General features: G+C 39.9%; 1 protein-coding gene across 3 annotated transcripts; it reads right to left on the bottom strand.

The window, feature by feature from the left end:
* Positions 1 to 536: 536 nt before the first annotated feature.
* LOC103352178 (ankyrin repeat domain-containing protein 7) lies at positions 537 to 23,261 on the bottom strand. 3 transcript variants are annotated; one of them, XM_051832477.2, is made up of 8 exons: positions 23,115 to 23,261; positions 20,755 to 20,985; positions 18,427 to 18,541; positions 18,094 to 18,267; positions 14,087 to 14,193; positions 12,304 to 12,438; positions 9,146 to 9,216; positions 6,590 to 8,422 (listed from the first exon to the last, which is right to left on the bottom strand). In XM_051832477.2, the coding sequence occupies exons 1-8, from the start codon at positions 23,255 to 23,257 to the stop codon at positions 8,265 to 8,267; spliced, it is 1,134 nt and encodes a 377-aa protein (XP_051688437.2). In that variant the 5' UTR covers positions 23,258 to 23,261; the 3' UTR covers positions 6,590 to 8,264. The 3 variants fall into 3 exon arrangements, with proteins under 3 accessions (XP_017205896.3, XP_051688437.2, XP_051688436.2); XM_017350407.3 differs by lacking the exons at positions 6,590 to 8,422; positions 23,115 to 23,261 and adding an exon at positions 537 to 641 and having other exon boundaries at positions 20,755 to 21,185; XM_051832476.2 differs by lacking the exon at positions 23,115 to 23,261 and having other exon boundaries at positions 20,755 to 21,185.

Genomic DNA, 23,261 nt, shown 5'->3' with positions numbered 1-23,261 from the left:
GGCTCAGTGGGTTAAAACCCTGGCCTGAAGCACCATCATCCCATATGGGCACCAGTTCTAGTCCCAGCTGCTCCTCTTCCAATCCAGATCTCTGCTATGGCCTGGGATAGCAGTAGAAGATGGCCCAAGTCCTTGGGCCCCTGCACCCACATGAAAGTCCCAGTTGAAGCTCCTGGCTCCTGGCTTTGGATCAGCACAGCTCTGGACGTTGTGGCCATCTAGGGAGTGAACCATAGGATGGAAGACCTCTCTCTGTCTCTACCTCTCTCTGTAACTCTTTCAAATAAATTTAAAAAAAGAACCTAGGTTTCATCATAAACATTGAGTTGGTAGTACACCCCCACAACTTTATTTTCATGGTATGGCTCATTGGCACCTTCCATGCTAGTCAGTTGACAAACCTTACTTAATCCTCAGATCAGCATAATGAAGGAAATATTATCATAACAATTTGGTAATTAGGAAATAATCACAAGGGTTAAGTTATGGGTTCCTCTCATCACTCAGACATAACAAAATTGGTTTGCATACAAATGTATGATTACCAAACACATAGTTTATTAGGCCACTGTATCTCCATAAAATCCATCAACTTCTCACGTCGTTCTACTGATATTCCTCTTGTCAATGTGCCTTTATAACTGCAAAAATATGTAGTATCAAACAAATGTTAATATGTGATCGATCTATAGTACTTAAACTATTTTATCATTGGCTCTAAAAAAATGGCTTCTATCTAAGGATTTTGTCATTATTTTCTACTGGGGCCTCATCTGATATATCATCTGTGATCTCCCTGGGTCACCCTTGTCAGAGGAAACATTACTCTTTTTAAAACAAAAAACAGCAATCATTCAGTCCCCTCATGGGATATGGGGCCAGACACAAAATAGCTATTTTATTACAACTGCCCTGTAGTATGTCCTGAAATCTGGTATTGTGATGCCTCCGGCTTTGTTTTTGTTGTACAAGATTGCTTTAGCTATTCGAGGTCTCTTGTGCCTCCATATAAATTTCAGCACCATTTTTTCCAGATCTGAGAAGAAGGTCTTCGGTATCTTGATTGGTATTGCATTGAATCTGTAAATTACTTTTGGGAGAATGGACATTTTGATGATATTGATTCTTCCAATCCATGAGCATGGAAGATTTTTCCATTTCTTGGTATCCTCTTCTATTTCTTTCTTTAAGGTTTTGTAATTTTCATCGTAGAGATCTTTAACGTCCTTGGTTAAGTTTATTCCAAGGTATTTGATTGTTTTTGTAGCTATTGTGAATGGGACTGATCTTAGAAGTTCTTCCTCAGCCATGGCATTGTCTGTGTATACAAAGGCTGTTGATTTTTGTGCATTGATTTTATACCCTGCTACTTTGCCAAACTCTTCTATGAGTTCCAATAGTCTCTTAGTAGAGTTCTTTCGGTCCCCTAAATACAGAATCATGTCATCTGCAAAGAGGGATAGTTTGAGTTCTTCCTTCCCAATTTGTATCCCTTTAATTTCTTTTTCTTGCCTAATAGCTCTGGCTAGAACCTCCAGAACTATATTGAATAGCAGTGGTGAGAGTGGGCATCCCTGTCTGGTTCCAGATCTCAGTGGAAATGCTTCCAACTTTTCCCCATTCAATAGGATGTTGGCTGTGGGTTTTTCATAGATTACTTTGATTGTATTGAGGAATGTTCCTTCCAAACCCAGTTTGCTTAGAGTTTTCATCATGAACGGGTGTTGTATTTTATCAAATGCTTTCTCGGCATCTATTGAGATAATCATATGGTTTTTCTTCTGCAGTCTGTTAATGTGGTGTATCACATTGATTGTCTTGTGCACATTAAACCTTCCCTGCATACCAGGGATAAATCCCACTTGGTCTGGGTGGATGATCTTTCTGATGTGTTGTTGCATTCTATTGGCGAGAATTTTATTGAGGATTTTTGCATCTATGTTCATCAGGGATATTGGTCTGTAATTCTCTTTCAGTGCTGCATCTTTCTCCGGCTTAGGAATTAAGGTGATGCTGGCTTCATAGAAAGAATTTGGGAGGACTCCCTCTTCTTCGATTGTTCTGAATAGTTTGAGAAGAATTGGAGTTAGTTCTTCTTTAAACGTCTGGTAGAATTCAGCAGTGAATCCATCTGGTCCTGGGCTTTTCTTTGTTGGGAGGGCCTTTATTACTGTTTCAATTTCTGTCTCAGTTATGGGTCTGTTTAGGTTTTCGATGTCTTCCTGGTTCAATTTAGGCAGGTTGCATGTGTCCAGGAATCTATCCATTTCTGATAGGTTTCCCTGTTTGCTGGCATACAAGTCCTTGTAGTAATTTCTGATGATTCTTTTTATTTCTGTGGTGTCTGTTGTTACATTTCCTTTTTCATCTCTGATTTTATTGATTTGGGTCTTTTCTCTTCTTTTTTTAGTTAGTTGGGCCAATGGGGTGTCAATTTTGTTTATTTTTTCAAAAAACCAGCTCTTCGTTTGGCTGATTTTTTGTAATGTTTTTCTTGATTCAAGCCTGTTGATTTCTTCTCTGATTTTAATTATTTCTCTTCTCCTACTAGATTTGGGTCTGATTTGCTGTAGGTTTTCTAGATCCTTGAGGTGAATTGAAAGCTCATCTATTTGGTGTCTTTCCAATTTCTTGATGTAGGCACCTATTGATACAAACTTTCCTCTTAACACTGCTTTAAAACAGCATGGTACTGGTACAGAAACAGATGGATAGATCAATGGAACAGAATTGAAACACCAGAAATCAACCCAAACATCTACAGCCAACTTATATTTGATCAAGGATCTAAAACTAATTCCTGGAGCAAGGATAGTCTATTCAATAAATGGTGCTGGGAAAATTGGATTTCCACGTGCAGAATCATGAAGCAAGACCCCTACCTTACACCTTACACAAAAATCCACTCAACATGGATTAAAGACCTAAATCTACGACCTGACACCATCAAGTTACTAGAGAACATTGGAGAAACCCTTCAAGATATTGGCACAGGCAAAGAATTTCTGGAAAAGACCCGGGAGGCACAGGCAGTCAAAGCCAAAATCAACTATTGGGATTGCATCAAATTGAGAAGTTTCTGTACTGCAAAAGAAACAGTCAGGAGAGTGAAAAGACAACCGACAGAATGGGAAAAAATATTTGCAAAGTATGCAACAGATAAAGGGTTAATAACCAGAATCTACAAAGAGATCAAGAAACTCCACAAAAACAAAACCAACAACCCACTTAAGAGATGGGCCAAGGACCTCAATAGACATTTTTCAAAAGAGGAAATCCAAATGGCCAACAGGCACATGAAAAAATGTTCAAGGTCATTAGCAATCAGGGAAATGCAAATCAAAACCACAATGAGGTTTCACCTCACCCCGGTTAGAATGGCTCACATGCAGAAATCTACCAACAACAGATGCTGGCGAGGATGTGGGGAAAAAGGGACACTAACCCACTGTTGGTGGGAATGCAAACTGGTCAAGCCACTATGGAAGTCAGTCTGGAGATTCCTCAGAAACCTGAAGATAACCCTACCGTTCGACCCAGCCATCCCACTCCTTGGAATTTACCCAAAGGAATTTAAATTGGCAAACAAAAAAGCGGTCTGCAGCCTAATGTTTATTACAGCTCAATTCACAATAGCTAAGACCTGGAACCAACCTAAATGCCCATGAACGATAGACTGGATAAAGAAATTATGGGATATGTACTCTTTAGAATACTATACTGCAGTAAGAAACAACGAAATCCAGTCATTTGCAACAAAATGGAGGAATCTGGAACACATCATGCTGAGTGAAATAAGCCAGTCCCAAAGGGACAAATACCATATGTTCTCCCTGATCGGTGACGACTGACTGGACACCAAGAGGGAAACCTGTTGGAGTGAGGTGGACACTATGAGAAACGGTGGCTTGATCAGCATAGCCCTGACTGTTAATGAACAACTTAATACATTATCCCTCTTAGTAGTTTTTTTACCTGTTCTACTTAATAGGACTGGTTTAGATCTGTAATTGATGCACAGTTATTCTTAAGTGTTGAAAATTAACTGAAATGTGATCCCTGTTGAACATGGTGGTGGGAATGGGAGAGGGAAGAGATGTATAATTTGGGACATGCTCAGGCTGACTTGCCCCAAGTGGTGGAGTTGGAAGCATACCAGGGGATTCCAATTCAATCCCGTCGAGGTGGCATGTACCAATGCCATCTCACTGTTCCAGGTGATCAGTTTCAGTTCACAGTTGGTCATGGTGGAGGGACTGGGAGTCAAAGGGAGCACATAGACAAGTCTAGTACCTGCTAACGCTAACCGATGGAGTAAATAAAGGGGAGAGTGATCCAACATGGGAAGTGAGATACTCAGCAGACTCATAGAATGGCAGATGTTCTAAATAGCACTCTGGCCTCAGAATCAGCCCTAAAGGCATTCGGAGCTGGCTGAAAAGCTCATGAGAGTATTTCAGGCATGGAAAGCCAAGACACTCTGGCAAAAGATCTCTGCGAGTGAGATCCCAGTGGAAAGAACAGGTCATCAAAGAAGGAGGTACCTTTCTCTGAAGGGAGGAGAGAACCTCCACTTTGACTATGACCTTGTCTAAACAAGATAAGAGTCGGAGAACTCAGAGGGCTTCCATAGCCTTGGAAACTCATGACTGGAGCATAGGGAGATTACTGATGCCATAGACAGGAGTGTCAATTGGTAAAGTCAACAACAGGAGTCACTGTGCACTTACTCCTCATGTAGGATCTCTATCCTTAATGTGCTGTACATTGAGATTTAATGCTATAACGAGTACTCAAACAATATATTTCACTTTGTGTTTCTATGGGGGTGCAAACTGTTAAAATCCTTACTTAATGCATACTAAACTGATCCTCGTTAAAAAAAAAAAAAAGAAATTATCAATTCCCAACTTGACTCTCACTGGGATTAAACATGACAATAGGTCTGCTCTGATTTCATCATCATTTAAAAAAATCATCTATTATTTTTCACTTTATGTTTCTGTGTGGGAGCAAACTGTTGAAATCCATACTTAATGTATACTAAGCTGATCTTCTGTATATTAAGATAATCGAAAATGAATCTTGATGTGAATGGAAGGGGAGAGGGAGTGGGAAAGGGGAGGGTTGTGGGTGGGAGGGACGGTATGGGGGGGAAGCCATTGTAATCCATAAGTCGTACTTTGGAAATTTATATGCATTAAATAAAAGTTTAAAAAAAAAACTTACTGCAAAAAAGGAAAAAAAAATAGCTATTTTATGACTGCAATGACATATAAGCTCCAGGACAGGTAAATGCATAGAGACAGAAGGATAAGGGTCTTCCAGAGACCAGCGAGAGAGGAGAAGTGAAGAGTGACCGCTCAAAGGATACAGTCTTGTTATGAAGGTTCTATAACTAGGCACTGGTGAGTTTTGCATGGCATTGAGATGTACATAATGCAATTAAACCATCCACTTAAAACACACTGAAATGTATCATAACAGAAATAAATTTTAGGGAGGCCAGTATTGTGAGGCAGTGGACTAAAGCTGCCACCTGCTACACCAGCATCCAATACTGGAGCATTTGGTCAAGTCCTGGATGTTCTTTTTCCAATCTAGCTCCATGCTAATATGCCTGGGAAGACAGTGGAATATGGTTGAAATACTTGGGCCCCTACCACCCATGTTGGAGACCTGGATGGAGTTCCTGGCTCCTGGATTCAGCTTGGATGAGACTGGGCCATTGCAGCCATTTGGGGAGAGGATGGAAAATCTTTTCCTCTCTCTCTTTCTCTCTCTCTCCCCTCTCCGTCTATCACTCTGCCCTTCAAACAATGCTGAGTGAAATAAGCAAGTCCCAGAGGGACAAATATCGTATGTTCTCCCTGATATGTGACAACTGAGCACCTAAAAGGAAACCTGCAGAAATGAAACTGACACTATGAGAAGCAATGACTTGAACAGCCTTTGTCCTGACTGTGGAGGAACAGTTGACTTTTTTTTTTTAGATTTTTTGTTTATTTATTTTACAGGCAGAGTTACAGTGAGAGAAAGAGAGAGAGAAAGGTCTTCCTTCCATTGGTTTACTCCCCAAGTGGCCGCATGGTCGGAGCTGCACCAATCCGAAGCCAGGAGCCAGGTGCTTCCTCCCGGTTTCCCATGCAAGTGCAGGGGCCCAAGCACTTGGGCCATCCTCCACTACTTTCCCAGGCCACAGCATAGAGCTGGACTGGAAGAGGGGCAGCTGGGACTAGAACCCGGAGCCCATATGGGATGCCGGCGCCGCAGGTGGAGGATTAACCTAGTGCGCCCTGGCACCGGCCCCTTACTGTTTTATTCTTTTAAGTATTTTCTTTGTCTATTTAATACCATTGGTTGAACTCTTTACTTAATGCAGAAGTATTCTTAGATGCTTAAATACAATTTAAAATTGATCCCTGCTAAAAATAAGAGTGGTAATAAGAGAGGGAAGAGATGTACAGGTAGGCACGTGGTTCCTTGGTCTTATCCCTAAGGGTAAAGCTAAAAGCTTGCCATGGGACTCCAAAACCCATTAAGTTGGTAGGTACCAATGCCATCTTACTAGTTAAAGTGATCAGTTTAAGTTCATAACTGATGATAAAGATAGGATTAAGTGTCAAAGCCATCACATAAATAAGACCAGTGTCTGCTAATAATAATTGATAGAAATAAAATTAATGGAAACAGGTATTTTTTAACATTGCCCATGAATGTTACTAGCAGCATGGTTCACCATAGCAAGAAGGCAGAAACAACCCAGATGTCCATCCACTGATGAATGGATGACCAAATGTTATATATCCATACTATGGTTTAATGACATGGAGTCAGAGAAGGACCCTTCCAACTCTCTGGATGTGGAGATCCATTCTGGGGCAGGGGGTGCCCCTGATGACCAGGATCCAGTTCTGCAGAGGCTCCCTACAAACTGTCTGGGCTGCCACAGGTTGGAAGGGATGACTGAGCCAGAAAGGGCTTTTGCTTTTGGAGGGTGGAGCCAGAAGCATTTCTTTCTGCCTAGGCCACAGGGAACATAGGGCCTTGTGGCTAGGCAGTTGCCCTTGGCTCAAAACCCAGAGATCAGAGTCCATATTTTACTTTCAAAAATTGAATCCAGAGCCAACATTGTGGTGTGGCAGCTAAAGCCAACACCTGAAATGCCAGCATCCCATATGATCATTGGTGCATATTCTGGCCTCTCCACTTCTGATCCAGCTCCCTGCTGACGGCCTGAGAGCTAGATGCTTGGGTCACCGCCACCCAAATGAGAGACCCAGATAAGAGACTCAGTTGGAGTTCCAAGATCCCAGCTTCAACCTGGCTCAGCCCTGGCTGTTGTGGCCAGCAGTTGGTAGATTCTCTCTCTGTCTCTCTAACTCTGCCTTTAGAATAAAATTAATATATCTTTTAAAAGATGCAATCATTAGGGCTAGTCTGAATCCACTGTTTCTAAGTAAAATGTCATGGCAAGATTGAATCTATACTATAACAAGCCAAGAAGCCACCAGAAGCTTGTCAGAGACCTTGAGAGGGAGTATGGGCCTCCTCTCAGCTCTCTTTCAAGTTGCTAGATGTTAAGAGTCCTGGAACAAGAAGTCTCTTGTTCTAAAGCACCCAGCATATGTGAATGGTGTAAGCTAAGAGTCCAATATAGTCTTTAGCCTGTGGAAATCCAGTCTGACAATCACAGTCTATTGAAAACCCTGTCATTTTCCCATTGTGTCTTCTTAATGCCCTTGTCAAAAATTAGTTTATCAGGACTGGTGTTGTGAAATAGCAGGAGAAGCCACTGCTTGTGATGCTGGCATCCCATATTGGTGCAGGTTTAAGTCCTGCTGCTCCACCTCTGATCCAGCTCACTGCTAATGTGTCTGAGAAAGCAGAGGAAGATGGCCCAAGTCCTTGGGCCCCTACACCCATGTGGGAGACCCAGAAGAAGCTCCATTGTGGCCATTTGGGGAGTAAACCAGTGAATGAAAGATCTCTCCTCCTCTCTGCCTCTCCCACTGTCTCTGGTATTGTGCCTTTCAAATAAATAAATCTTTAAAAAATTAGTTGATCATAAATGTTTAATTTATTTTGCGGCTTTCTGTTTTGTTCCTCTAGTCTATGTGTCCTTTGCAATATGTTTTTCTACCATATTGCTTTGATTACGATAGCTTAATAATTTATTTTTGAAAATATTTAGTTACTGATTTGCCAGGCAGAGAGAGACACACAGAGCAACAAGGAAAGAGACAGTCCTTTTATTTACTGGTTCACTCCTGAAATGTCCACAAGAGCTGGAGATGGGCCAGGGCTGAAACCAGGAGCCAGGAGTGCAATCCAGGTTTCGACATGAGTGACAGAAGTTCAGTTACCTGAGCCATCACCGGTCTTCCTATGGTCTGCCATGTTAAGAAGCTGAAGTCAGGGTCTGAAGGAGGAAATCAAACCCAGACACTCCAATGTGAGGTGTGTGTGTGTGTGTGTGCATGTGTGTGTGTGTGAAGGGTTAACCTTACCATCATTAAGTAAATTCAAAATAGATCTCTGTAAAAATTGAGAACAGGAATGGGAGAGGGGGAGGAAGAAGGGTTGGAGCATGGGCAGGAGGGAAATGTTGGGTGGGAATTATCACTATGTTCCTAAATCTATACATGAAATACATGAAACTTGTATAACTTAAATAATATTTTTAAAAATATGAAAAGAGGCTGGCGCCATGGCTCAATAGGCTAATCCTCTGCCTTGCGGCGCCGGCACACCGGGTTCTAGTCCCGGTCGGGGCACCGGATTCTGTCCCGGTTGCCCCTCTTCCAGGCCAGCTCTCTGCTGTGTCCTGGGAGCGCAGTGGAGGATGGCCCAAGTGCTTGGGTCCTGCACCCCATGGGAGACCAAGATAAGCACCTGGCTCCTGCCTTTGGATCAGCGCAATGCACTAGCCCCGGCAGCCATTGGAGGGTGAACCAACAGCAAAAGGAAGACCTTTCTCTCTGTCTCTCTCTCTCACTGTCCACTCTGCCTGTCAAAAAAAAAATGAAAAAAGAACAAAAATGGCTAGGAAAATTCACATGGATTTAGTCACCGATTTTTACCTCCTCTTTTGTGATTTTTACCTAAGGTAGGAAAACCAGATGTGATTCACTAGAAGGATTACCTGGATTATTCTTTTCAAGCATTTTATATCTGTGTTCATCTTCATAATCCAGAATTAGCTGGCGATTAGCTCTATCATAAAAAGGGGTACACAATTTTTATTTAAATAGTCATATGAAAACATTTAACAAATATATTACATTCTTTTTTAGTCTATGTGCTGCCAAAGCAAACCATAAATGTATTAAATTCTTAATAGAACTTTAGACAATATTCAAGTTGATATCAAGTTAATATTCATGTTACTAATACCACTAATTTCCCCATCATGCTTCAAACTTTCAAGATCTATATATATTTTCTTAATCTTGTAGTTAAACAAGAAAGACACAAGAATCACTTGAGAATTGAGGGCAGTATCCCTTGGTAAATTAATGAGAGTTAGCTTCATATAATGAAGAAGATCTTGAGCTAAGAAGTCCCAGGTGTGTAACCAATAGCTATTTGTTTATTTCTCTTAATCTCAAATGCTGAACTCAAATGCCCTGTTAGAATGATGCTGAATCTTCATGTTCAGCTCCAAATGACTTGCAACACTGAAGCCTACTCATGGTTTCCGATGAATTTTGGATAGGGCTTGCCTCTTTACAATCAAGATAGTGTATGTCACATTCAGAGAATTCTAATAAATGGCACACTTTACGACTGACTGAACACCAAGAGGGAAACCTGTTGGAGTGAGGTGGACACTATGGGAAACCGTGGCTTGATCAGCATAGCCCTGACTGTTAATGAACAACTTAATACATTATCCCTCTTAGTTTTTTTTATCTGTTCTACTTAATAGGACTGGTTTAGATCTGTAATTGATGCACAGTTATTCTTAAGTGTTGAAAATTAACTGAAATGTGATCCCTGTTGAACATGGTGATGGGAATGGGAGAGGGAAGAGATGTATAATTTGGGACATGCTCAGGCTGACTTGCCCCAAGTGGTGGAGTTGGAAGCATACCAGGGGATTCCAATTCAATCCCGTCGAGGTGGCATGTACCAATGCCATCTCACTGTTCCAGGTGATCAGTTTCAGTTCACAGTTGGTCATGGTGGAGGGACTGGGAGTCAAAGGGAGCACATAGACAAGTCTAGTACCTGCTAACGCTAACCGATGGAGTAAATAAAGGGGAGAGTGATCCAACATGGGAAGTGAGATACTCAGCAGACTCATAGAATGGCAGATGTTCTAAATAGCACTCTGGCCTCAGAATCAGCCCTAAAGGCATTCGGAGCTGGCTGAAAAGCTCATGAGAGTATTTCAGGCATGGAAAGCCAAGACACTCTGGCAAAAGATCTCTGCGAGTGAGATCCCAGTGGAAAGAACAGGTCATCAAAGAAGGAGGTACCTTTCTCTGAAGGGAGGAGAGAACCTCCACTTTGACTATGACCTTGTCTAAACAAGATAAGAGTCGGAGAACTCAGAGGGCTTCCATAGCCTTGGAAACTCATGACTGGAGCATAGGGAGATTACTGATGCCATAGACAGGAGTGTCAATTGGTAAAGTCAACAACAGGAGTCACTGTGCACTTACTCCTCATGTAGGATCTCTATCCTTAATGTGCTGTACATTGAGATTTAATGCTATAACGAGTACTCAAACAATATATTTCACTTTGTGTTTCTATGGGGGTGCAAACTGTTAAAATCCTTACTTAATGCATACTAAACTGATCCTCGTTAAAAAAAAAAAAAGAAATTATCAATTCCCAACTTGACTCTCACTGGGATTAAACATGACAATAGGTCTGCTCTGATTTCATCATCATTTAAAAAAATCATCTATTATTTTTCACTTTATGTTTCTGTGTGGGAGCAAACTGTTGAAATCCATACTTAATGTATACTAAGCTGATCTTCTGTATATTAAGATAATCGAAAATGAATCTTGATGTGAATGGAAGGGGAGAGGGAGTGGGAAAGGGGAGGGTTGTGGGTGGGAGGGACGGTATGGGGGGGAAGCCATTGTAATCCATAAGTCGTACTTTGGAAATTTATATGCATTAAATAAAAGTTTAAAAAAAATTTTAAAAATTTGAAGCATACATTGAGTACTCAATATGGAAATGCTTCATTATTACAGAAAGCAGATTACATCTGGGGCTATCACAAGTTGTACCCACCCTGGGGAACAACCAACGGGACAAGTCCACAAACCAAGAAATGGTGTACACAGGATACAAATGAGCACTGGAGTAAACATCTGGTTGGAAACAAGAAACACCAGGTTATGATCTGAGCCCAACATAAGGTTTTGAGAGTGTGAAGTAGGGTATTATAATAGGTTCACCGTGCAGGAAAAGTAAGAGGCCTAGCTGCAAGAACGGGGTACTGTTTTGTGAACAATGAGCACTGAAGTATATGGAAGTGAATTAATATGCATCGTAACAACAAAGCATAAGAGAGAAACAAAAGGAAGACTGTGGGATCTGGATGAGTAAGACCATTCTTGGGAGAAACCTCTATCATTACAATATTTCTCCTACAGAAATAGTTTAACTAGCAGCACTGCAGCACCAGAAACAACTGAAGGGTTGCAATGTCCTTTTCCCTCTTCCTTTTTAATTCTAAAGGAGGACTGCCTTTGTTGGACTAATGGAACCTATGAGATCAAGGCTAGGGAATGTTGGGGCCACGTGTCACACAAAGGCCACAAAATCATTTAGGTTGGTCCTGCCAAGGCAACCTCAGGTGGAATTCAAATTCAATAACTCACCCACAGGTTAATTTTTAATTAATAATTTTGTATGGCCCATAAGTGGTGTCACAAATATCCAAGTGACCCTTTACAGAAAAATGTTTCCTCAACCCTGCCTCATATTCTTGGAAATTTCAAGATGGCTCACCCAGGAAATACAAGATTTCGTTCTAAAACTAAAATCTCAGCACCCAATTAAATAATTAGAAGCATCAAAAATGTGACACTATTTGGAATCCATGCACTGGAGTTATATGTGGACTGAAAAGCACAATATTGAGACCACTAAGGATAAAAGTCTTCACCCTCCTGAGATAACTATATGGAACCCATTGTTTGGCTTCAGATCACTGATGTGAAGTAGCTGTCATTCCAGAAATAACGAAGTGTTACCTGATATATAACATGGAATAGTTATAATTACTTTGTTCAATTTAAGATTCACTAGCCTTTCAAGACAAACACTTACAGATTGAATGTAACAAGAGCAAACTTCTCTGCAGGCCATCCGTACATGTTTAAGCAAGAGGCATCAATTCCTTTTTCTAGAAGAAGCCTCACTATCCTAGTAGATCTATATTGTGCGGCCAGCATGAGAGCCGTCCTAAAAAAACAAAGACATAACTTCACCCTTAGAGACATCAATAATGTGATTTCAAGAGCTAATGTGATATATTTTACCAATTTCATATCTGCCTGTCTCTGTAGATTTGATGTTTACATGTACTAAAGCACACAGGTATTCTGGGAGCTTGAATGTTTACGTTTATAAATTATTCCAAGACTAAATGCAAAGAACCAAAAGGAAGGCTTTATTTCCCACTGGGTTAATTCCACAGTAGGGACTAATTAAACCTCTGATGGACAAGAACTCTGCCAAGGTTACTTTTCTGAAGTGCGTAAACATTAAAATGAAGAATTATGTATTTCTTCTCTAGCTGGATATAACAAATTGTATCTCAAAGTTAGGTAGAGAACGCAATAAGTAAAAGTGAACTGCAGGCTTAAGGTGATAATGTTTAACATAGCGGGAATAATACTCCCGGCAGTTTCAGTCAACCATGTTCAGACACATATGTCAGGTACTGAATTAAATGCTATATACACGCATTTTGAATCACATAGAACCACCTTTGAAGCCTATTGTGCTACCCTCTTCATATCAGATAACATTTGATAATAATGTCCCCAAAGTCACACACCTAGCAAGTGCTGTATGTAATAATGGAGCCCAATTTGCAAGCCTTTTCTCTGTGTCACTCACCAAAGGCTGGTCTTCATTAAAGAAAAAGTTTATCCAACTGAAATTATCTTCCTCACTCTTCTATATTATCAATTCTGTAATACTAATTCTATATGCCGAAGTAAAAAATCTGGGCCAGTTATTTAATCCAGCAATTAAGACAGCAGTTTTAAAAAAACACATCCTGTACTGGAATACATGCATTCCCAGCCCCAGTTTCTGACCAAAGCTTCCTGCTAATCCAGACTGAAGAAAGCAGCAGCAATGGCTCAAATAACTGTACTCCGTCACCCACGTGGGAGAAATGGATTGTGTCCCATGTTCCCAGCTTTAGCCTGGCCCTGTCAGGGCTGTTTAAGAATTTGGAGAGTGAATCATATTTGGGTGTTCTCTGTCCCTCTCTCTTTCTGTCTCTCTTTATGTCTTTTAAAATACATACCTTTAAAAATGAAAATATATCAAAACACACTAGAAATATGAAAAACTGTTGAAAACTCAGTATCTGACACTAGCAATTTGTAATCATTTAGGGATAACGTAACATCAATATTCTTTAAAGAAAGCAGTTAGAGGTAAAATCATAAAATAGACAAACTGGTTTTAATATCCTTTTTGGTTAATGTAACATTTTCAAAAGTACATAAAATGGAATTAAATATATTATAACAGGGTTAAGAAGCACAATAGATCAAAAAGTAAACTAAAAGCATATACATTATAAAATAAGAAACTATAAAGTGAATCTTTTTTTAAATGAAAGATCATATGACCTAAAAAACAATTACAATTGAACATCAGTCAATATGAGAATTGAATCCTACAACATAGGTTCTTTTTGTTGCTTAGTTTCAATAATTGCTTTCCTAAATAACTGATGATTTGCATTGAGGTTTTAGACTATATACCAATAATTGTAAGTTATTTTTATTACTGTTTTATTATTTCTGACTTACATGATTTTTATCACTCTTGCACTACACTCAGTTTAACAAAGAACAAATTACTGTACCGTTTAATCTTATCAACAGCATGAATATTGGCTCCTTTATTAATCAAAAATTCTGCTATTTCCTCACCATTTTCATATATTGCAAGTAATAGTGGTGTGAAGCCATCCTGTAAAACAAATTAACATTCACCAAATTATATGTTTCTCAACAAAATGGAAGACCTTATAAATGATCTTACAAACTCAAGCATAATTATACAGAAAAGATATAGCAATATAATCCATTTCACCCCCATGGTGTCACATGTGCTGCCCCTTCTTCATGAAAAGGCCCAATCTTCTACCTCATCCCACAAACTACAATCACCTCAATATTCACAAACAACATTTGCTGGATCCAAGACTCTTGGTTCTATTTAAGTATTTAGATGGCATATTATGATCATTTGATTACACCTCATCTAATCCCAGTTTTGTTTCTATCTCTAAAGCTTCAAAACTTAAGACGTAACAGTAAAGGTTTAGGTATTTTTGATTCCATGACCACCATGACTATCTCTAGAACAATATTTCTCAATTCTCAAGAATATTTATTTTTCCACAAGTTATATACTGTGTCCCAATAGAAACTTTCTATTATCATGTATGTTTGTAAAAAATTACAAAACAAAACATATGTCCAATATTTAGAAATATTTTTAACTTTGCTTTATGTCTAAATAACATCTTTGTAGCAAACTTTTAGATTTGAGATATTAGATTTGAGATATTGGAGGAATACAGTTCTGAGAACTTGTCAATATGGAGGTTCCTCACATTTCTATAACTCACTTGATTCTTTTCTATCAGTGGTGTCAGGATCCTAGATGCCATTGTCAGGCACTCTTGCTCCAAATGGGTCACTAAGCAAATAGGCTCTGATTGAGGAGATACGGACTTCAAATGAACTACAACTGATGACTACTAAATGCCCTAGGCTTTTTCTCTGATTCTAAGAGTACAGATTTTTATCTTAGCTGTTAGAAAACTCAGAACAAAACTTTATTCTCAATACAATGATAATTCTGATATTTTCATATGTATCTACCTTCGTAAATGTTTTTATTCTGATTTCAATTTTAATTACTACTTAAAAGTTACAGCTCACTAGGCTAATCCTACGCCTAGCGGCGCCGGCACACCGGGTTCTAGTCCTGGTTGGGGTGCCGGATTCTATCCCGGTTGCCCCTCTTCCAGGCCAGCTCTCTGCTGTGGCCAGGGAGTGCAGTGGAGGATGGCCCAAGTCCTTGGGCCCTGCACCCCATGGGAGACCAGGAAAAGCACCTGGCTCCTGGCTCCTGCCATCGGATCAGCGCGGTGCACCGGCCGCAGTGCGCCGGCCGCGGTGGCCATTGGAGGGTGAACCAACGGCAAAGGAAGACCTTTCTCTCTGTCTCTCTCTCTCTCACTGTCCACTCTGCCTGTCAAAAAATAAAAATAAAAAAAAAGTTACATTTTATGTTTTAAAAATATATAAATACAATGGTTTAACAGTAAAAAATCCTATATTGATACATGTCTGGCTTTTTAACATAATGAAAGCTACTACGCCACTTGCATTTTAAAGGGACAATGCTGAAGAAAAGGCCATGTTGTCTGCAGCATACACAGGGTGTGTACAAAGGACCATGATCCACTTCATAAGGCTAATAAACATTCTAATGGAACATGATTATTCACATTCTATATCAAGAAAAACTTTCAAAAAACAAAAATGTTATTTCTTTCTGTTCAGTTCTTTATTTTATTTTAATGTCACAGAATGGGAGGAAGCAGAAAGAGGAGGGGAGAGTAAGAGAGAAAAATCTTTATATTGCTTCTAAAACTCAATGTCATATCTAAGAGAGTAATACAAATTATGAATTAAGAAAAACTATCATGAAAAGCTTAAAATATTTATAAAAAGAGACCCCACCAATGGAGTTGTAAACTCAAATATGTATGGTGGAAAAGCAGGTGACCCAAGTCAGTGAACTAGCTGGGTGTGGACAGTAGAATATGGGAGAGCATATAATTGTATAAAGGGGGCAACCTCTGCACAGCACACAACACAGTACTATGGGCTCAACGGATATCAGAAGGATTATTTAACATAAATCTGAACTTCATATTTCTTCCTGTATCTTCTAAGTTTTACATGTTGACACAATTTTTGGGTAGAATCTAAACATACGCTTAGGCTATGGTTAGTCTATTGCCCTTCTGGTTAGAGATTCATTGCAGATTTGTTGCCAGCTATAGTTTTATATAAAGCCAATATTCACTTTAAAACATTGTATGTATTTAGTATCATTTTTTACTTTAAAAGGCTAAATATTAAGTTACAACACCTGATACAAAAAGTTTTCCAACATGTAATATATAATCAAATTGTACTCCATTCTTCCAATAGTTAATTAAATAGATAATTGTTTAAAAGGATGCTGAAACTAAAATATTCTGAGTTCCTACTCACTCCATGGCTTACAGTTTAAAACTGCTACACTAATTATGTATTGCATTACATAAAATTCAGATATATACTGAAATACTCTTTTATTTAACTTCAACTAGAAGAAAACTTGGTAAATTTCTACAACTGAAATCATGAAAAAAAGTTTATAAAACATTTTTATCTAATGACTCAATGATAAGTAAGAGATAAGAAATATTTAAAGTGTCAGCCTTTACTTATTAAAAAACTATCCATAAGAAAATTTCTCAGGATCCCTAGAATAGCAGTGAATGGTTTATGGTTGGCAGGAAAAAAAATGTTTTCTCTATGCCGATCATCAATGATACTACTCAAGAAAGACAGGAAAATCAGATTACCAGATTTAAAAAGGACAGCTGAAGAAAGTAGAAGCTACCAAGCTCCAACTCCTACTGAACCAGTTCTGTCTCAAAAAATATTTTTAGCTATATGTGTATGTCCAGGCCTTAACACAGTTACTGAATCAGAATGTTCACAGAAGAGCCTAGACTTGCAAATTGTAACTCCTTCCAGGTCACTGTAATGCACAATTCTAGTTGAGATCTACAGTAGTAGCCAACAATCAATGAAGTCTCTTCTTTTACCCATGAAACAATCTCATTCATCATTTGGAGCTTCCACCAAAAAGAGGAAAGGGTTAGAGATAGAAAGACTTCTGAAACTGCATTTAATTGTCCTCTGCAACTGTAGATTACAGACAGCAAACTCAAAGTCCAACTCGCTTTCATTACTTAGAAGCTGCTTTTTCACCATCCTTTCCAACAAGACATTCTATACTATAGAAGTCTTTAGACTCTTATCTACACAGCTCATTCTATCAGATGATAGTAAGTCTTCCCAACAATTTGTTTTCCCCTATCCATCACTGGCTGATCATCACCTAGTCACTCATCTGGTTTCCACAGCCTTCTCCTAAACTTGATCAAAAAGCAAGACAGCAACTCTCTTGACAAAACTCAGAAATCATACCCCCAGATTTGAAGAAAACTATTTCTTAACATATCAACTAAAGAAAAAGGTAAAATCAAAACAAAACAAAAAAACTGTCCTCTGAGGACTTCTCTGAGTGACCTCATTGGCAGACTGGCCTACTTGTTTCTGACTTTCCTTTCCTTTTAACTTTCCCATTTTCCTTCCCATTGACAGACAGCATCTTTAACTCAAAATATAATTAAGAACTTTCCATAAGTTCTATTTACTGTAACATACTTTTGGGTTGAGTTTTAAACCAAAGGTTACATGCAAGGCAAATTTTGCTTTTCTGTGTTTTTTTCCCACTAACTAGGAAAAAAACTTGAGTGGAAAAATGTTGGACACAATGTCTTATATTTAACATTTTCAGAATATTCATAAATAGTTTCCATTAGTGCATAAAAGACAGCTGCCTTCTCTAAACGTTCTTTAAAAGGATCAATATATAACGTGAATTTGTAGACCAGTATTTTAAAATATTTTCATCCAAGGATTGTTTAAGCATATAGAAAAGTGACTCTATATGTTACTCTTAGAAGAAATTTATTTTAAATATGTTCCAAATGAAGTTGGTTGATCCTACCTTGTTCCTCACTTCAATATCGGCACTTCTTAAGAGTAACTGTTTTGCTATTCCAACATTCTCACAGTAGGCTGCGTAGTGGAGGGCTGTGTTGCCATTCTCATCTATAATATTTGGATCAGCCCCATGATCGAGTAGAATTCGTGCACATTTTTCTTCATGGCTCTGAACAGCCTGTCAGTCATACACCAAGAAATAAATTGTTAAGTGCTGGGAATTCAAAAGAAACATTCCACAGGTTTCACCAGTTTGGTATATATAAATGAGATGAGTTCATTTTTATTCTAAGTGTTGTAATCGAACCCACCTCATGTTGAAATAGGCTATATATACCTTCATCAGAGGTGTCATGTTGTCGTTGTCAGTGACATTGATCATGCATTTTCTTTCAAGTAGGAGCATCACCACTTCTGAATGACCACTGGCACATGCCAAATGTAGGGCAGTCCTGTGAAATGAGAGGACTTTTTAGAAATCAATATGGTGCACAATGTCAAAACAGACAATTATTCTTGTCCTTATAAACTCTACATACCGTGCCATAACCCTCCTTCAGAGTTACTTTTCTTTTGGAGGAACCATGGTATTTTGAGTCATCATTACTTCCTACATTAAAGAAACAACTTTGAAGGAGAAACAGCACGGCCTTGACCTTCATCACAACTTAGTTGGAAGGTTGCTTTATGCTCCACTACTTGCCAACTACTGTTTACTATTTCTGTGCCTCAAATACCTCCTGACTGATAAAATGGGGAGAAAATTGTTGCTTAAACAAAACCTACACACTTTATTTATAACAGTTCTTAGCACAACTGATAATTTAATGATTGATACATATAATTCCCATTACTACTTAACCTAAACATTTTTGTTAAGTAAAATAATACATTTATTATGGCTTTGCAGATATGCCCTAACCATTACAGACAGCATTCTATTTCAGTGATTCCAGGGTGCTCATTTCTTCTGAGTTTAATCTCTGACCTTGGGTGCTGTTTAGTATAATCTATAATTCATTACTACTATAACTGGCAGGATTTAAAATCTTTTTTAAAGATTTATTTATTTTTAAAGTAAAACTTACAAAGAGAGACAGAGACAGAGACAGAAAGAAAAAGAAATCTTTCATCTGCTGATTCACTCCTCCGATGGCTGCAATGTCAACATTAATCCTGGATGAGTCTAGGAGCCAAGAGCTTCATCCAGGTCTCCGATGTGGGTTGCAAGAGCCAAGTACTTGGGCCATCTGCTGATGCTTTTCCCAGGCCATTTTCAGGTAACTGAATCAGAAGTGGAGTTAGCAGTACACAAAATGGTGCCCATATGGGTATCACAGATGGTGGCAGTGCATGCTACCCTAGATGGTCAGGCACACAGAAAGTTAATAGAAACTAGGAAAGTTTTATCCATGCAAGATTCCTTATCTGCTCTACCCAGACATTATTTCATTAATAATACACTTTTAGAAGCAGGTGCTGTGGAATAGTAGGCTAAGCTTCCACTCACGTTGCCCAATTTCAAAGACTATAGTTTTCTTCCTTTTTCACTTCAAAGAAACCTCAGTAAAAAAAAATTCATCTGAAATAAATGTGCTGCAAATATTTTTCTAAGTATGTTTTATGTACTTTGTTAATTTGTCTTGAAACATAAAACATTTTATATCTAGATGAGTAAGTCTTTAATACATTACGATCTGATATTATCACATAGGTAAATGACATTATTTATGCAACTAAAAGAAAAGAAACCTTGATATTTTTATTGGATTCATATAAAACTGATAAACTGTTAAAACCTCACGATTTGTTGATAGAAGTAACTCCTCCTGTTTAAGAACACACAGTCAGTCAACATTTTCATCTAAGAGCCTTCAAAAACATTAATACGCAGACGGGTAGGGATGTTGGAATTTGCTCTTAGAATTTTAGTGATAAATATGGTAAATTCTCTCCTTATGCACTTTTCTATACTACTTACAACAATACAGTTTTGAACTCATGCATACTAAAGATGAAGGCTGTACAGAATTAATTTTGTTGGTTAAATCACTCTACATCGCCAACTCGGTGCTGTCCAAGTGGAATTAACAGGAGTTCAAAATGCCAATTTCACTTCTCTAGGTTACCTTTGAGGTGATCGATTAGTTAAGAACATAGGGTATTTGTCCCTTTGGGACTGGCTTATTTCACTAAGTGTGATGGATACTTTGAGATACAATGACTTTGAACAACCCTGTCTCGACTGTTGTAGAACAAGTTTTTTGTTTTGTTTTTTCATACGATTTACTGAGCTCTTTACTTAGTATAGAGTTAATTATTTACGTATTAAGTTAATTGAAAATAGCTCTTAATAAAATATAAGGATGGGAACAGGACAGGGAAGAAGAGGGGTGGGAAGAATCACTATGTTCCTGAAGTTGTACTATTAGGAAGTGTGTACACCTTAAGTAAATGGTTTTGGGGGCGGGGAAGAGAGGGAGCAATCAGAACCCAGGTGAAGCTGGTTTTTGATTGCTCTACTCAGGAAGACCTCAAGGAGCACAGGGGTTGCTGTCCAGTGCTGAGGCCCATGGAGGGCAGCAAGGCAGGCATCCGCAGGCACAGGAGAGCCCGGGAGGGGGCGCTTCGGCCGCCCTTGCCACCCACCCCCAAGCCCCGTTACCTGTTATTCCTGTCGCGGTCATTCACGCTGCTTTTCTTCAGCAAGCAGAGGTGCTGGACCCTGGCTACGTCCCCCTCACTGGCGGCCTTGTGGAGCTTCCGGAGCTCCTTGCGTTGGATGCAGTAGCCGAATTGAGCCTCAATCCCATTCTCGCACCCGACGGAGGACTTCTTTGAAGCCCACCAGACAATTTTCCTCATCCTTGAGGCACCTAGCGGCTTTTCGCCACATCTGGAACACAAAAACACACCAATCAACTGGTCGGAACACCACGGTGCCACAGCGTGGCTCCGCAGTCTGCAGTCTCTCAGCTCAGAATGAACAGCCAGTGCCAAGCAACGCTGCTGTACACATTCCACAGCGTGCACCTCAGAAGGTGGGGGCACCACGCATGCGCACAAAGGCCTTGTGGGCATGGGGCATCACTACACACGTGTCAAGTCGTCTCTCACAGAGGAGCGACTCCAAAAGTCAAAGGTAGTGGAAACCCTTATCCACAGTGAGGTAAGCCCCATATGGGATGGCAATACCCAGTGTGTTACCCATGTGTAGAAATCAACTATCTTTTACTCATGTTTCATTTCCTATATTTCACACATACACACAAACCTGCATCTTCACTGTGAATCTTACTAAAATGTACAAAAAAAAATCACTGTTAAAAATTACATTTGCATATAAAATTGGAGACAATTTTACCACAGCGCCAGCTCTGCATTAATGCATTTTCATTTCTACTGGATTATGAGCACTGATTTCTCCTAACAAGTTTGCACTGGAGAACACATTTCCATGATCTCTGAAATCACAGTCACAGCCTATTGTCAGTGCATCTGCTAAATTCCATTGGCGACAGGCTGGAACACCAAGAGCTGTGGAAGGGTAATAAACTGAGACATAAAGACTTCTAAACAAAGTATGGGGAGGGGGCATGGCACTGTGGCACAGCAGGTAGAGCCATTGCCTGCAGTGCCAGCATCCCATATGAGCGCCGGTTCGAGTCCTGTCTGCTCCACTTCCAATCCAGCTCTCTGCTTTGGCCTGGGAAAGCAGTAGAAGATGGCCTAAGTCCTTGGGCCCCTGCATCCAACTGAAACCTGGAAAAAAACTCCTGGCTCCTGGCTTTGGATTGGCACAGTTCTGGCCGTTACAGCCAATGGGGGAGTGAACCAGTTGATGGAAGACCTCTCTCTCTCTCTGCCTCTGCCTCTCTGTAACTCTGCCTTTCAAATAAATAAATAATTTTTTTTAAAAAAAAGAAAGTGTTTTGGGTAGTTTTCTGAGGTAGGAGACTTCATCTTCTTGAGGTTCCATGCTATTCAAGCCCCAGTTGTGTGCATAAATTGCATTCCTACAGGCAGAGGGAAATTACTTTCCCCAAATGGCCCAATACTCAGTCAAGTGTCAGTGATTTTGTTTCTTAAATTTTGGGATTAGCAGGAAATCCCTTACATTTTATGGAGTATTGTCCAATATTCCAACCGGCATGTGCAGCAACTGGCTACAAAACCCTACTCTTCTGTGGAACACCAGGGCCCATTACCTCGACTCAATGCATGGTGCTACTCATTATCAGATCTCATGCCATGCTCCGTATTTCACAGACACAATTTATAAATCTTAATGCTAAAATTGAGTGAAATAGGAATAAATATGGTTGACCTTGGAAAATCATTGACTGTGTGAAAGAAGCACCAGACCATTTGCAAATTCAATCTGCAGTGGTGCCGCAGCTCACTTGGCTAATCCTCTGCCTGCAGCACCGGCACTCCAGGTTCTTGTCCTGGTTGGGGCGCCAGATTCTGTCCTTGTTGCTGCTCTTCCAGTCCAGCTCTCTGCTGTGCCCCGGGAAGGCAATGGAGGATGGCCCAAGTGCTTGGGCCCTGCACCCACATGGGAGACCAGGAGGGAGCGCCTGGCTTCTGGCTTCTGATTGGCGCAGCACACCGGCCAGAGTGGCCATTTCGGGGGTGAACCAATGGAAAGGAAGACCTTTCTCTCTGTCTCTCACATTGTCTAACTCTGCCTGTCAAAAAAAAATTCAATCTGCATGAACTGGAATCGAAGGACTAGTGCATGAGGGCCGTTATCCTTGATTTAATAGATTCTTCACGTCTGAAGGAATCTGAATCTAGCATCTCATGAACACCTTCTTAGATGGAAATCCAAGCAAGTAGGAAAAATGTTAAAATGGAAATTCTGGAGCCAGCGACGCGGTATAGTGCATAGGGCCTACGCCTGCAGTGCCAGCAGCCCATGTGGGAGCTGGTTTGAGTCCTGGCTGTTCCACATCCAATCCAGCTCTCTGTTATCAACTGGGAAAGCAGAAGTGGATGGCCCAAGACCTTGGGTCCCTATACCTGCATTGGAAACCTGGGGAAGCTCCAGACTCCTGGCTTTGGATAGATGCAGCTCTGGCTGTCGTGGCCATTTGAAGAGTGAAACAGCAGATGGAAGACCTCTCTCTCAATATCTCTACCTCTGCCTCTTGGTAACTCTGCATTTCA

This window comes from Oryctolagus cuniculus, chromosome 13 (genome assembly GCF_964237555.1).
Source record: "Oryctolagus cuniculus chromosome 13, mOryCun1.1, whole genome shotgun sequence".
Classification (NCBI taxonomy): domain Eukaryota; kingdom Metazoa; phylum Chordata; class Mammalia; order Lagomorpha; family Leporidae; genus Oryctolagus; species Oryctolagus cuniculus.
This window is presented reverse-complemented; position numbering and strand designations above follow the sequence as displayed.